The following is a 17010-nucleotide window of genomic DNA, read 5'->3' as shown; positions in this document are numbered from 1 at the left end:
TTATAGCCCAACTGCAAATAAGAAGTTAATTGGAAAAGTTGGATGCTGAAATTAAGTGGATATTATATCTGAGTTACTTGGAGAAGCTGGACACAGTCTTGTCTTTTAAATTTTTGAGAGCAGCAATGAGATGTTTTACAGCATTTTATGATACCAAGTTGCAGAACAAAAAAGTAATGTCATCAAGTAGTAATTTTTATTTTGCATTTTTTTCCTCTTTAGGAATTGGTTGTTCAACAGCAGGAATTGGATGCACTAAATGTAAAGGAGGAGGCTTTAAGAGCTGTATGTATGATAACAAGTGATCTCTGTACCAATCTTCACTGAACTCCAGTGTAAATAATAACACAGTAGAAAAATACCTATAATCTTTCTCCTTAAATTTTCAGATACTGTACGATCATGCCCTAGAATGGAAAGGCAAAGCTGCTTTTCTGTTTTCCACCAATAATTTCTAATCAGTTGTGGGTAAAAATTCTTTTTGTTAGATGCCAAGTACAAAATTTTTGTAGCAATAGTGAGGTTTCCTACTTTCAGTTACTTATGTGGTTTCAAATGTTTTGTGTGACATTTGATTGTTTTGGAATTGCTCTCTGAAGATAAACATGAAATTATCATTCACATCCTTCTTAAGGATTTGTGAGGCCTTATTTTTCAATATGTTTTCAACTCTCAGGATGTGTGAGAATGATTTTCTTGTTCTCCATTCAATTTCAAAACCAACTGGCATTTGAAGTGCAAAGTGTTACCTGCTAAGATAGTATTTATTCCACATACATGCATAAACACACACTTCTAATACACTGTCGTATTGCTAGATTGAGGAGAATTTTCTCATAATGGGCCTTTCATGGATAAAAGGATCTATGAGCTGAAACATATAGTCATGTATATATTCAGAAAGTATAATTTTCAAATACTAGTAGACATTTTTCTAGTCATTTTGAATACTGTGTATGGTTTGTGATCCCCTAGAAATGATGAAGTAGTAAACCTACTCAGAAAATTGGCCTGAGGATGAACTCATAAAGCAAGAAGTAGCTGACTGGGATATTCCATTCCAGAAAATGCAATATTGAGAATATGGATTATAAAGTTTATTGTTTATAGTGTCTCTGTACTGTTTGTAACAAATAAGCTTCACTTTCAATGTGTAGATACGTGTTGCTTAACTAAAACACAATTTCTGCAACGCTCTCTTGCCATCTGAAAATAGCTAGTAGGTGTTTGCTTTTCCCAACAGGAAATAGCACACTCCCAGGTGAAACAGGAGGCTGTGCAGCTGTATGCAAAGCTCCACGAGCTCGAGGAACGTCGAGATCAAATGATTGCTGAGGATAAGAACATGGAATCTCCACAGGAGGAAAGAGAGAGATTACTAAAGCAGGCAAGAACATAAAATGTTATCATGTAAAAGCTTCTCTGAGTCAGTATTTTAAGGGATGATAATATTTGAAAACACTTGGTTTTGAATCTTGCCTTTATTTGCTCTTTAAGTAGTACAAATAATCTGAAATTAAGAACAGTTAATGAATTGGTTGCATGGGATGTTTCAAGTTCAGCCAAAGCAAAATTGGCACAGTCAGCTTTTCAACTGGTTGACTTGTTCCAATTCATCAGTCACGTTGGTAGGGGAAAACTGATCCTATTGAACAGTTCTATAACATAACTCCAGATGGTATCCTTGTGGGCTACTGAGCAGACATACTAATCCAGGAACAATTTAGTTAAGGGTCTATGCTGTGTTGTGTAACTATACCTATATACTAGATGGATTATTAGACTGAATGATAGTGCTAAGTGCATCTTAGCAGGAGAACATTTGGAAGACATAACACTTAAATCACATCACTTCTTTTCAGTGAAGAGCCATTGTTGGACAATGTGACAGCAAGTTTGTGATTTCATATGCTGACTTTCTATTCCCTGTATACTGAATTAAGAAATCATTTTTTATTTTCCTTTTTTCATTTGTAGACTTTATTTCATATGTTAAAGTTGTTATGCTTTTTTATAGGTTAAGGACGATAGTCAAGAAATAGCAAGCATGGAAAGACAGTGAGTAATCCCATTATACTGTTGCTACAAATTACATTTAGACCCTAACGACAGATAGTTGAATTCCATCACATACTTCTGTGGACTTTTAGAACTCACCGCATTTTTGAGCCTCTGCTAGTGTTAACCTTCCACAGAGAACAGAATATATCCTTGTTTCAGCTAAACAACTTTTATAGTGATAGGACATTTCAGGCTGCATCAGGAGATAGTTCCTATCCTTATGAACACGCCTTGAGAATATAAATTGGTAATAGCACTGACATGAACTTCTTTAAGGCTGAAGAAAACATTCGACCATAAGAGCTACTCATCTGGGACATCTATGAAGTTGAGCCTACATTATGCTGCAGTCACATTTTGAAGAGTTTGTTTGTTATGTGCTCCTAAAACCTAAGAGTTACAAAGTTGCTTACAGAAAGTTCAATTCTGAAGAGTAATAGGGCATTGCATCTTGATTCTTGGGTACTGGACCTTTCCGAAGATTTGCCAGAAACTCTGGTAAATGTTATAATAAATAGTAATGTATTGGGGGGGCAGATAAAACAGTACAATATTTTTGTGATTTTGAGCCTTTTGATTTATCTCTCTTCACAGAAATATTGAGATAATTCCTGAAATCTCCTAGAAATAATTTTAAATTCTTTTAAGCAGTATTCCCAACTGTAATCATTGGCTAATTTTAAATGCATTGACACCTTTGATTGGATAATAATTTGATCAATGGAATTTTTGGAAAGAAACAATAACAGATAATTACATTTGAGAATTTACATGGAAGTGTTTTTAAGGTAGTTTCCTTTCTCACTTCGATTGATTATGTAATACATTGTTTTAGTTGGCAATTTCTTAATGGATTCTAGTGAACACATAGGTAATTTTTAAGAAATACGGTTCCTTGTTGCAGTTTACCAGTTATGTTGTATAGTAACCAGCAGAGGGACCAGTTGAGTAAGTTAAGAACTACTGATGACTCAGTAGTTCAAAACAAAAAAAAAATGTTTTTAATAAAAAAGAGCAGCAGTACTTATATTTAATAGAGACTAAAGTGACAGGTGCTTTACATATGCCTTTTATAATAACAGAATCCTCCTGATATTCTTTTGGTTTTGATAAACCTAAGTTTGCTTTTTTTATTTTTGATTTTTCTCTCCATTTTTGTCTAAAAAAAAGTAGGTATTCTACAACACATTTTTAACCTTGGATTTCATTATCTATTTGTCAGGCTGACAGAAGTAAAAGAAAAAACAAACCATTTTAAAAAGGTTATTCAACGACTTGATATGGATCTGGAGAATCATCAAGGTAATATGAGTAGAGTTGTAGCAGACTATGCGGAGCTGCATCTGTTCGTATTATAACACATATTGTTATGCACGTTAGTTGCTTGACAGTTTTAGGCTTATGCAAATGTCCATTATTCACCATCAGAAGAAAGTTTTGCGTCTAACGGTGCAGGCGCTTTTGTCAAACATGAGAAATGAGGAGTACCCACCCTTAGTGGCACATTCATCAAGCTCATATTGAGTAGTAAAACTAACATATAAAATAATAGTACAGCTGTCTGGTTTTGTGTCCCAATTTTATTTTTAGGACTACTTGAGCAATGGAAGTTTCTCTTACTGGCAGACTGCAGAACCAGCTCATCTTCAGAAAAGCTTTTATATATTTTACCTTTTACATGATCTGATAGACTGTCAGTGAATGTGGAATTGAGAATGTTTAATAATAATGTGTAAAGCAGACAGCATGCAGTACTATTTTTTATCTGTCTTTGAAACTTCTTGGGTTTATGTTTCCAAGAAGATTTTGGGAGCTGCCTAGAAATGGCATTAGCTTCGAAACTTACCTCCAGCAAACACCTGCTGTCGTACATTAGGCTAGGTTAGGTTGGGATTTGTCCTAGCACTGGAAGTTATGGTTCTGGAGGAAGTAACTTAGTTTGAGCATAGGCCCTCAACAGCTGTGGAAGATCTTCCTTAAAATGGAAATTCATCCCATGGAAAACCTTCTTCTAATTAAAAGGAGTCTTGTTTAGGTAGGGGTTACATAAATATGTGCATACATTCTGGATAACTTTGTCACAAGTTATTTAAATTCTATAGGACTGATGAATTGATGTGTTTGTGTCCTTTTTACTTTATACCTTTTCTTGAGTGATCAGTGTAAAATTTAGGTGTAAATTTCTTCAAGGTGAACAAATATTTCTAAATTTGATACATCTGTTTCTTACCTTTTGCGTTACAAAATATTTCGTATTTCTCCAGATATTTCATTATTTTTGTGCAAATAATTTATTAAGACTGTTATATTACCTTTCTTGTTTCCAGTTAATATCATTGCCAACTTCACTATTCTGCTTTAATTTTTCTTTTTTGTTTTGCTTGCAACTCTTTTTTTCTGTCTTTGGAGAAATGCAGAAGGTAAGAAGTGAGTTGCTTTTTAGATTTTATAGTTAGGTTTACACACACAATCATTCATTGCTGGACTGTATGCCTTTTGCTGTTTTAGAAAAAGACCTTTGTTGAAGAAGAGGGTTTAAAGCATATGTGGGAGAAAGCACATGCTCTCTGTCAACATATCAGGAATAGTCAGGATATTCAGAATAAAGTTACCTTGTGGTATAACGTAGAGGGAATTATATCTGTTGGTATAACGTAGAGGTAATTAAGAAGATATTCATAGGGAGTAGGTTTAAGAAACAGCAATCTAAACTCCCAATGCCCTCTTCTCCAGTGAATGGAGAGAGAATCCCAGGGGGCCATTCATACCTCTGCTCTAAGTCAGCATCTTGGTGTGTGTACCCAAGATTCCTGTCCTCCCTCCTTCCCTAGTCAGCTTACTTCTGGCTCAGTATTTAAACCTCTTATTACAAAGCATTCCCAAAACTTCAGCTGCTAAAGTTTTTTGGTTAAATTTAAGGTAAAATAGCTAGTAAAAAAAAATCACAACTAAGGATTTTTTTAATGTTTCAGGAAAATATTTCAGTGCTAGGAACATTTTTGAGCATGAAAAACAAAATAAACAGACCATAAATAGAAATAACTATTTTTAGTTTTCACTTAAGAAAATCTAAATAAGTAAAAATTTCACCCACTTGTTGTATGTTCCATATATTAGTCGTTACCTTTAACTGGTTAGTCAAAATCAACATCAACGCATAATGGAATAGCCTTAACACTTCATAAATTGCATGACAGGCTAAGATATTGATGTAATAATGCCATATTTTAAAGAAAACTTCTCTGTAAAGACATTTTAAAGGTTGTGGTCTTTATTTCAAATGTTTTTTTTCTTTAAACACTTGGCAGATCATGTACCTCTCTGCTTCATGGCTCACTGTAACTAGACTTTTTAAGAGTAGAACAGACTGAGTTGTTAAGTATTGGAGACTTGCCTTGCAAAATGAAAGAGGGAGTCCAGCAAGGAACAAAGCCACAGCTGCAAGGAAGCTGAAGCAGAATCACAGTCCCTTAGGGGCCCACGGATGTTCTTATTATTTGTATATACTAGATAAAAAGGAAAGCATGGGGGTGTACAAGTAAAAAGACCTGGAGAAATTTGCTTGCTGAGTTATATCTGTATCTACTTCATTCTTTTTCTTTGTAGTCTTTAAACTTAAAAAATTATGCTGAAAAGTAATCAATGACCAAGACTCAAACAATTAACAATGTAAATGTTTGAAACTTAAAATTATTCTTAGGAGCTGAAATGTTTCATCTTCTTGAAACTTGTGACAAATACATCAGGTCTCCCACTTTACTAGTACATTTTAATTAAGAGGTATTTATAGTCAGTAGCTGGATTTAAAAATGAAGTGAATTATGTATTGTGTGTTATTCATTACTCTTAATGCCACTATAAAGAATGTGTATGGAAATGTTCTTTTAAAATTAATTGTAGAAAGTTTCTGTGCATTTTATTTTCCTATACCATTGCTTGTACAGTTTTCCTGTTTATTTCCCTGAGATTGTCACACTGTTGCTTACAAGCTGTGTATCCTTATGGAAGTCCATTCTAATATGTGAAAGTGCCATTGAAATGGCCCATATGTTAAGGAGAGCTGCAGAAAGTTTTAACCAACCATGGTGCCCAAATACACAAAAGCATTTGTTCCCTATTATTGAAATTCACCTGACTTCAGAAAAATCATATGAACTTCCTTTGTTCAAACAAAGTATTTATCCCACTCTTATTTATTGAAAATTCTAACCTCTAAAAGGTTCTAACAATTGCATTGAGGCCTATTTATTAAGCTAATTTTATTATTTTTAATACAGAATTGTATATGATATAGTCAGTTGAAGTGACTACGTTAAATGACATGGGATGAGTCCTGTAGTTTCTAGGCATGTAGAATTTTTATAACTGACATTTTGCCTACCTAAAAGAATCCAGGACTGAGACAATATAAAATTAAATCAATGTTACATCTCTTGTAGGAGAGGAAAATTGGAAATACAAGGAGCTGAAGAAGAGGGAAGAAAGCATGGACAGTAAGTTGTCTAATATACTTTAATTAGGCCTAATTCCACTAAAATACATGTGTTCTTGTATTGTTAACACTCAGTTAATTTAGAGCTGAAAAGAACTGATGTCCCGATCTTTGCATAAAGTTTCTGTGATCTACCTCAGGAGAAGATAATTTATATCTTAGGACTTATCTTAGGACTTATAGGACAGTCACAAATATTTGGAGCATCTTTCAAGGCTTTTCATCAAACATTAAAGTCTTATCTTTATTAGTTTATTTACTTAGTTTCTGCATTTTCAAATTACCTGATTTCCTGAGAAGCAGAAGGGCAAAAGCTTGCTTGATCTTGATTTTCAGAACGAATACAGACTGCGAAAACAGGGCCTCATGGTCCTTCTGACTCTTTGGGGTTTTGTTCTGCTTCTGCCCTTCATCAGAGGATATTGATGCAGTTGCTGAGGTGTTTGAGATTAACTGAGAGGTTTGGGGGAACATGCAGGAATCTTAAAGATGGAAAAAGAGTAAATATGGTACCTATCTTGAAGAAGAGGAGCCAGGGAAGTTTAGACCAGTCAGCTTAGTATCAATTTCCAGAAAGATTGTGGAAAAATAAGCAAGCAAAAAATTTGTAAACGTTACAGAAACAGGAATGTGAATAACACTACTAATGATTTGTCAAGAACAAACAACTAATTTCCTTCTTTGACAGAAAAATATTGCAAAATAAGGGCGGAGCAGCAGATGATGTGTACTTTGACTTCAGTAGATCTTCTACTGCTCTCTCTTGGTGTTCTTAGAAGCAAGCTAGGAAAATATTGTCCATTATTAATCTATACTGTGCATTTGATTAAAAAATTATTAATTATGAAGGATTCACTGCCAAGACAGAAGGATGTATTGAGTAGAGTTTGCCCTGTGTTGGATGTTCAGGTTAGTCAATATTTTTATTAATCAGTTGGATGACAGAAGAGAGAGTAAATACGTAGTTTCAGAGAAAATGCTACATTGGAAAAGCTGAAATCATGTTGGAGGACAGGGTTAGAATTTAAAATACTTATGGCAGATTAGAAACGAAGTACAAAAAGTTCAAAAAGGATTAAGTGTAAGTTTATACACTTGGGCAGAGTAATCAAAAGCAAAAATACACAATAGGGAGCAGTTCATTAGGCACAGCTCTGTGGTATGGCTCAGAGTTATAGTGAAAGAGAAAGTGAACGTGGCTCAGCAGTATCACACTAACATGGAAGAGAAAATACCACAGCAGTAAGTATACATAGGAGTGTAATTTGTCAGACACATGAAGTAATCTTGTTCTCTGTGCATTGAGGAAGACTTCTGCACATAAAGAAAGAGGCTGGCAGTCCTGAAGAGAGACTGATGAGGGACATGGAAACCATGACGTGCAAGGAAATGCTAAAGAACAAGTCTTTTATTTTTGAGAATTTATGACAGTCGACAAATGTGTAAAAAAGCTGTTTCAAATAGTAAGCGAATAATCCATCGCTGCGTATACACGGAGGACAGAAAAGGAGTAATACACAAATAATTGCAGGCAGATTTCAGATTGGATATTAGAAAAAAACTCCTAACATTAAAACTCACCAAGCATTGGAATAGATTGTTCAGGAGGATTGTAGAGTATCTATCATGAGCTGTCTGTAAGAAGAGTATAGAGAAACATCTGAATTACTGACATACTACAGTTGTTTTTGTCCTGGAGCAAGTGAATTAATTAGATGACCTCTTGCAGTCTCTTCCATTCAATTTTTTATGAATCTGTGAAACACATAGCACTCAAATGAAACAAGGTCAGAAAGGTGTGATGAAAAGGAGAGCTGCTTGCAGAAAGACAATAAGATGAGATGTAAATATGGACCTTACTTATTGTTTCTAAATAAATTCAAAGAAGGTTTGGAAAAAAACAGCTAAAAAGGTCCAGAATGCAAAAAAGAGAAAAACACTAGTCAAATCATATAGATAGAATTCTTAGGTCCTAATTCCACTGTTCCGGGCTCAGTTTTATAAAATTATGTATTTGTGGATGTAAAGTGCTTTAGTTTTGCTCTCTTGTTTCATATTTTTGAATGTGTGAGAATGCTTTTCTTTCATGAAGGTGCTTTTATTTCACTCCTGTGCCTTCCCTACATACATGCTTTGGAAGATTCAATATCCTAATTGACTACAGCTTCCTTAGAAGCAAATAAATAGGTTTGTCAAGATGCTGCAATCAACTTATTTAAGACCTCTTGCTAAGATGCGTCAAAGGCCATGGCATCATCTGTTATGTTGAAAAGAAGTGGCTCAGACCCCCATAAGAAACAGATGTTAATGAAGCCTTTGCTCACTACTAGAGCACTAAACAGTTAAATGTGATTGAAAGTTTTGTGTTAGGTTATCTGAGTGATTCTCTTTGTAAATACAAATTATCCACTTAATTTTTTAAACCAAAAAGGAAAGAACAGCTCCAATGTTTTAAACACAAGACATTAAGTGAGAATTTCAATACTATTACTTTCCTTACTGCCTTTTCCTTATTTCTGTTGTGCTCAGGTATTTTCTTAGCATAGAAAATTCCTGTCTGTATTTCACAGCAACAGGTGGTATGAAATATCCAGTAAGTTCCCTTTGAGGAAGAAGCTCTTTTTGGAGCTGTTGTTGTTACTCCTCTTATTAAAGTATAATTGTGCTATCTTTAAGATAAAACAAGACAAGTTCATCCTGAAAGAAAAGAACATCACAGAGAGAAAATAAAACTTCCCGTTCTAAGGGTAGCTTCGTTTGCAGCCTGAGTAATGGAGAAAAACAGACCTGGCAATGGTCTTATTCAGCACTTGGGACTTGACTAGCTTTTTTCAGTTGCAGGCTGTTAAAGCTTTGATTTTAACTGTGTGTCTGGTTACTGGTTCACAGCAGTGTTGGCAAAAGGTAAACCTTCTTACATTCTTGCCCAGTGCTGTTCTCTGCAGTTACTAGTCAGTGTCAGGTGGACCGAAACTTCATTTCAACTTTTTGAGCCAACTGAATCTGCATCAGAACTAGTCATTATTTTTAGCGATCAGCTGTGCATATTAGGAGTGTGTTCTCTATTGCCATTCATTGACCTCTAAGAATTCCAAGTGTCTTTCATCCTGAAATCTGTGCCTTGGAGACAGTCTTTGTAGTATCTTAGTACTGTCCCCTGGCTCCAATAATGCACATTTTCACCTCTGAAAGTTTTAGGAGCTGTACTCTGTGAAGCATCTCTGTTAACTCTTTCATGGACAGCATTGCAGATGATGTCAGATATTACAATAGTTTTCTTATCCATAAATGTTTTATCAGTAAAGAATTTAAAAATTAGGTATTTTTAAAAAATCCTGGATGTTCTGGGATCCACAATTCTCTAGTCAGTCCTCATCTCTTCAGGATTTGTCAGTATTTCCATTAAGTGGTTCCTCCTGTCTTCTTTCTCTCTTCCCAAATAATCCATCTTTAATTTACTATTATCTAATCCTTTTTGCTCAAGCACTTCTCCCCTTTTTCATCCAGCTAGAAGGTTTGCAAACTCTTACGTTTCCTGAGTGCTCCTGTGTATATAAGCCCTGTTTCAGGAAGAGACCCAGCAGGAGAGGAGTGATCACAACTTAAAGCCCTGGGTGGCATCTTGATGGACCTCTGACTTTCATGTGATGTCTCCAGCACATTTTTTTCAATATGTCTGTCACCAGGAATACAATGTAGTATGCCTAGGACACAAATACAGAGTATATACCACCATTCAGAAGGGTATCAGAAAAGATGGTGTTGAAACTCCTTTCCAGTTGGGTGGCAACCCTGACCTAAACAGAGTTCAAGAAGATGGTGACCTCATGTCATTAATCAGTCAAATATGTGCCTCTGGAAAAATTGTCCTCTTTTTCATGTCAACCCATAAGTTGATAAGTTTCAAGGACTCTACCACCTGCCTCTTAATTAAACTATTAATCTTAAAGTAACCTGTCTGAAATTGTACAGCTTATCAATTTAATACAAAGTTTTGACTGGAAACAGCAAAGGCTTGTGCTGTACCCATGCAAATAGCAGCCTTCTTTATCATGTTTGTTGATCTCTAGATTTTCTTGAGACTTTTGAAGAGGTGAAGAATCAGGAATTGGAACGAAAGGCCCAAATAGAAGCCAACATTGTTGCACTCCTGGAGCACTCAAGCAGGGTAAGTGCATTTCCCTCCTCCTGTGGCAAGCTAGTGGATTAGAAGCACAGAACAGGAGAATGAATGGATAAAGAAGGATTGTGGGTTTTATACATTATCCAGGCAGTAACTGCATAATAATCTCTTAAGAGGATTAAACATTAAACCATGTACAGCTGTAGTTTAAAAAAAAAAATTGTTTAGTTTCTCTTCATTTCTGGGGAAAGAATTTTGAATATTAGATAATACTTGTGCCCAGAATAAAACAAAAGTTTGCATAATTGCTGTAACTCACCATCACTGCTATAATCAACATTATTCCATTCACGATAAACATTTCAGAATACTGAAAATAAAACTACTACTGCAACATTTTGTTTACCTAAAGTCTGCACATCTCAGTTCATGGGTATTCTATCACTACTATTAAGTAACTGACGATATTCCAGTCATCCCTCTGATCTACTCAAATTGTGTCTGGAATACCTTGCTGTGTAATACTTAATGTAAACACTTCAGAAATTGTTCCCATTTGCAGTCTGACTTTTTTTTTCACTTTCAAAACATTTTTTCTTTTAACACTTTTGGTTCCCATGGATTTTTTTACCTCATAGAAATCTTTCAGCTGAGTAATACTGTGATTATATCATCACTTTAATTGTCTTCCAACTCTTTCAGTGTGGTATACCATAAGGTATATTTTAGGCAACAACACTTACTTTAAGAGAGATTGATATGGCCACACAGTTTATACTTGCTGCATTTTTGTTTCATCTTCACTGGCCTATCAGTACATCTTTTGTCAAAAGCTGGCAACATGAAAATCATTCACATTTAAATCAATTCAGATTATTTTCAGTATTTTCAGTCTTTGTAGTAGAAAAGCTAAATAATAGGCAATGTACTAGGACAGGAGAGCTTTTGATTTGTCCAGTTACCATTCACTGTTTCAAAGGTACAGCATGTTCTCATTATTGTTATTGGTAACGCACAGAATGTGAATCGTATGAAACAAATTTCATCTGTTACCAATCAAGAGCTGAAGATTATGCAGGAAGACCTCACTTTCAAATCAAATGAAATGCAGAAATCACAGAGCACTGCCAAGAATCTGATTACAGGTGAGATGAGCAATTCATTTTCAAATTCATTCCTTAAAAAAATTAAAATTACCTGAGTTACAATACTAATAACAAGTACAAGATCAGTGATCTCCAAATATTAAAATACAGTGGCAAGTTGACAAATTGAAACTCTTGTGGGTAACAAGTTATTTATATTCCTCAGGAGTATTTCACTTACTATTATCAGTGAACAATCAGCTTACTTGCACAGATATACATTAAACGGATACATTTTTATACAGGGGGTACAAAGTTCTTTGAGCTGGAAGTTTTACTTTACTAATAGTCACCTCGAAATAAATGTTTTTCACAATCTTAAAATAGTGTTTAATAAATTGAAGTAGAGACTTCCACAGTTATATAACCATGTATTATTTGTAAACGTAGTTCTTAGTATCACTTACTTATGTTTGTGCTTTTCTAAAGGGGTATGTACCATGGGAGAATAACTGGCAACAACAATGAATAGCTCTCAAATTCTCAGGCTTTGATTCTGCAAAGTGAATATTCGTTTTGACTTCATTTTGGAAATACCCAAATACTTAAGTGTAAGAATCTGCGGTATCTTGCCTGTAATTTCAAAAAGCAGACAGTATTTTTCTTTCATTTCCATAACAAGCATCTATTTAGTTCTTTATTTGCACTGTTCATAGTTGAATTGTTCTCGTAATTCTAAGCCTTTGCCAATATCATTATTGGTTCAGCAAGCCTTTCCTTGTTTGTTTGGCTGAAAGGAAGGGGCAGGAATTAAGAACCATAAATCATTTTGTTAGAAGGCTATTACGTGCTGTACTTGGTAGTAATTTTCAAAATAGAAGCCTGTGTTGTAACTTCAAAGTAGTTATGTGCAAATAAGAAGTTGTCATGCACAAATTGTTACAGAAATTGATTGTTCTGTGTGTGTTTGAACATTTTGCAAATACTCATTTTGCAGTTCTGGCGTAGTGTAAAAAGCTGGACCATACATAACGATTTCAAATACGGCTTTTTGTTCTTTCATGTAAGCATCAGTTCTTATTACTTTACAATATAAGGATGTTCCAGAAGCACACAGCACTATAGAAACATTATTGAAAGACATATTTCTTTCTTCATAAGGCGAGGAGAAGGAAGTTACAGTACATAATTTTCAGCAGATCATTTAAATGATTCATAAATAAACTTCTGTAAGCAAGGAGTCACAGATACTGTAATAAACAACTTAAGATTATTTCAAAAATACAATGAATGTTCTGTTTGCACAAAGTTCTTCCTAACCCTTGAATTACAGCACAGTCATCTTCAGGATTCTTTTGTTGTGATTAAAATCTAGATTTCCAAATTTTCTTGCCGTGACAAAGATATAAAAAGTTCACCAGCAGAACCCTTAAAAAAAAAAAGAAAAGGAAACCATGAAGAGTAAACAAAAGTGCTGATGGCATAGTTTCCCAAAAACATTTCCCTGGGTCACTGTAGTTTGGTCTGAGAGTTTGCTACTGTGTACACACTGCCTGCTAGACGCTGCAACTTCATGGCGTATCAGAAGGAACTGGGCTGCATCCTCTTCCTGTCTCTTCCCCTAGAGAAGTTCTGAGGTTTTTTAGTTTTGAGTTTTTTTCATTGAGGCTGTTGCTGGATAAGGATAAAATTCACCCCTTCCAGTTTCTTCCTTTTTCTCCAGAAAGTGGAATGGATAGCAATAACCAATTGCTATCTCACCATAGTTTTTACCAGTGTATAGATAGAACAGTCTAAGAATCCTTTCTGACTTTTTGGCATTTATGTTGTTATTACTCTTTACATGTAAAATAAATCCCAATTAGTCAACTATGTGTTATTTTAAAATAACAAAATATTAGAACAAGTGTATAAAAAGCAAAAATGCTGTGATTAGGCCTAAATAAATCCTTAAGAAAATCTAAAATTGTTTTCTGCTATTTTTCTCCAATTTGAATTATTTTTATTTTATAATTCTATTTTTCACTGTTTTTAATGTTAAAGCTCTAATTTATTGAGGTCATTAAGCATTTGTCTGTCTTTAAACCACAGTGCCGTAGGAACGAGAGAAGCAGAGCTGTGGTCTGTTCAGTCATGTTTTAAGATCTGACATTGACCAATACCAGGAACTTCAAAATGAAACTATGAGCAGTTATGAAATATTCTAGACACAGGGAAAGTGTTTTCTTAAGACCTTTACGGTGGAAGGAAGCACAAACATTGAATTACAGACAAGCAATGCAGTTCCAAACCTTTTATTTTTAAACCCTTCTTTTTACCGGTATGGAAGTTTTTTGTATTTATATAAATGCTCTTTCCACGTACAATCTTACCTTATAGAAGTGTGTTCCTCAGGATAATTACATATTGTACAGAAAAATCTTGGCTTATCTTTTTTTTTTTATTTTGAGATTCCTAAAGAAATCACCAAAGCACTCTGTAATGAGCCAGAAGTGTTGATTAAAGCCAGTATTTCGCTCTAAAAAATCAGTATTTGGCATAAATACACAAGAGGAGAGATGAGTACCAAAATCTTGCTATGACAGGGTTTTGATCAGGTGAGATTTTCCCAAATAATTCCACTAAGGAAACCATATCCACAGTTTTTGGAAAGGTGAACTCTCCCTCTGTCACATATACACATCCACTCCCTTCTGCCATAAAGATCTATACTGCCTTGGTTAAGTTGGGGGGAAATTTTCCTACCCTTTTTCTAGGTGATCAGCACAAATCTGAGTGTGTGAGCAAAATATACAGTCTATGCTGAGAGAAGTTTCTTTGTGTTGTCTCATCCCTTCCAATAGCCCACTTTACCTGATATTTTAGAATGCAGAAGAAAACCCCAGCATTATTTGTATCATTCTTCTGAGTTAGACGCAGCTCTGAAACATAAGATTATGTAGCCATGTGTTTAAATGTTCAGGAACATGAATGACAAGGCTGCAGGTCAGAAAACCGTCCAAAACACGTCTAGCCACATTTAGTCCTTCCACAGTCAGGGTGGATAACTTATCCCCAGAACTGGATCAGAGTATATTTTTTATTTTGTGTATCTTTATTGTGTCCTCCCTTAAGCATCTCATGCCTGAACAGTTTCAGTCTTTACATCTGTCTTCATACAGGAATCCATCCATAGTTCAAACTCCTTTAATTACCTGTATCTCTGTTGTTTCTTTTTAATGGATTGTCAGAAGTAAATGCTCTATATTGTAGCACATGCTTATTTTGTAAGCTATGACAATTATTATTCTGTGGAGATATGGAGGTGTTTTCCTGTACAGAGTGAATGTTTAAAGCAAATTTGGCTATTTACTCTCATAAAACTAAGTCTTATCATATACAATCAATACAAATAAAAACAACATAATACTAAAAAACTAACAAAAATAATTTTTTTAAATTGTCTGCATTATTGCAATCAACAAGGTATCAGCACTGCTTTAGGACTTGAAATTGACTGATGTTATAAACAACTTTATCAATAGAAATACCACACTGTGATACAGAAAATCACCATATTTTCTTGCTCTTCACTTATGGAGTATAATAAAGTAATTGTAATGTAGGAGTCTGACTTATGGGATGATTGTGAAGATCAAATTTTTTTCTTTGATTCACAGTAACATTCCCATGAATATCAAAATCTGAAAGATATGCAGGAGCTGTTTGTATTGATTAAGTGTAGCATAAACCTTTATATACTGGGCAATGTATTATGAACTAAAAAGTACTGTTAATTAGCGATTGTGTATCTGGTGATCTAGAGAGTCAAAAATTGCAGATGGACCTACAGAAGATGGAACTCTTGGAGGGCAAGATGGTTGATGAACTGGCTTCTCTTAAAGACAGAATTGAACAAACAAAAACGGAGTTGGAGGTCTATAATAATTTGCCAGCGCTGAAAGCATCAGGAGAAGACAAGAAAAAGGTAATGAAAGGAACAACACCTTGGATTATACAGAATTTGCATGGTTTTGAGCACCTAGTGGAGGGAAGTCCAGGTCTATGCTTCTCTGCTTATTTATGTGACGTATTAACTGGGTACACGTAGCAGGCTGTCAGCTGGATACCTTTTGATAACTTCCTTCCACAAAATTTCCCATTTACTTTAGTGATTCGTCTGAACTTTTCTGCTGTAACTTATGACTACCCATAAGTTTGAATTTAGCAATCTAACCACAGAACCCAAACAAGAAAGAAAAATCTGTCCTGCATGTATTTCCTCTAAGACAAACTCCATCTAGAGCACTCTCCCATTTCGCATTTCGTGATAAATTTCCTACAACTTCTTAACATCAGCGTTCCCACTTGTGCTGATACAGTATGGTCTAAGCCTACAACTTGGTCATAACCACGGAATATTATCTTTACAATAGAGCATGCATTGCTAGAGAAAAACCTTATGAGTTCTTCATGCATATGATCATGTTCTGAAAGGAAGAAAAGGTAGCATCTTGAAAGCTGAATTAAAATAATTTGTCTGTAGCCCACAGCAAATGAACTCATCCATTAATCAGTTTTTTGTCATTTTTTTTTCAACTAGAGACTCCAGGATGACAAAGAAAAATTAACAAAACGTAGCCATGCTTTCAAGAAAATAATGGAACACTTGAATACAGAATATGAGACACTAAAGAGAGAGCTGCAAGAGAATGAGACACATTCTCAGGTATAGCTCAAGCTACATATTATCTATTCAGTTGTTTCTGTTGCAGTTGCAGTTTTCTCACACACATGAAGCATTATATGGACAGAACCAGTTTATTCCTTCTTAGGGAGTTTTCAAAGTTATGTGTTGCAAATGCATAGCCATATTTTCTGTGTTCAAACAAAAGTTAATATTGTGCCAATAAATGTTTTGTGACCTTTGGATTTCAAAGCTACTAGGCAGAGGTCCATCTAAGCTTAAAAAGTGTCTGAATCTTTGTTTGTTAATCTTGCTCAGAACTCTCCCCTCTTTGCCCTTCCTTTGCTTGAGGAGTTTTGAGAACCAACTCAGAAAGAAACTACAGGAAAAAAAAGTCACTAATTAGTTAAGATCCCTTTTGCTTTTAGAGTTATGGTGGTAAGTTTTTTCTTGCAACCTGTACTATTAATTCCATTTCCCTTTTTCCAATCCTTCTGTTCCTTGCAGATCACTGAAGTCTCAGGGTTTGCTCAGATTTCTTTAAACCCAAGGAACTTTTTATATAAGTATATTTACAATTACC

At 34.8% G+C, this 17010-nt stretch overlaps 1 protein-coding gene across 1 annotated transcript in view; it reads left to right on the top strand.

Annotated features, from left to right (window-relative positions):
- The window catches only part of IFT74 (intraflagellar transport 74), a gene marked incomplete at its 3' end in the record, with an annotated part of 31272 nt that extends 14797 nt beyond the window's left edge, over nucleotides 1-16475 (top strand). The window contains exons 10-18 of the mRNA XM_082337417.1: nucleotides 223-285; nucleotides 1244-1387; nucleotides 2018-2058; nucleotides 3284-3363; nucleotides 6501-6554; nucleotides 10624-10721; nucleotides 11695-11821; nucleotides 15565-15728; nucleotides 16344-16475. Coding sequence (XP_082193543.1) covers nucleotides 223-285; nucleotides 1244-1387; nucleotides 2018-2058; nucleotides 3284-3363; nucleotides 6501-6554; nucleotides 10624-10721; nucleotides 11695-11821; nucleotides 15565-15728; nucleotides 16344-16475 — 903 coding nt within the window. The remainder of the gene's footprint in view (nucleotides 1-222; nucleotides 286-1243; nucleotides 1388-2017; nucleotides 2059-3283; nucleotides 3364-6500; nucleotides 6555-10623; nucleotides 10722-11694; nucleotides 11822-15564; nucleotides 15729-16343) is intronic.
- Nucleotides 16476-17010: the final 535 nt, after the last annotated feature.

The sequence above is a fragment of the Platalea leucorodia genome (genome assembly GCF_965183815.1).
Source record: "Platalea leucorodia genome assembly, chromosome: Z".
Lineage (NCBI taxonomy): Eukaryota > Metazoa > Chordata > Aves > Pelecaniformes > Threskiornithidae > Platalea > Platalea leucorodia.
Note: the sequence above shows the minus strand (reverse complement) of the source record. Positions and strands in the feature narration are given on the sequence as shown.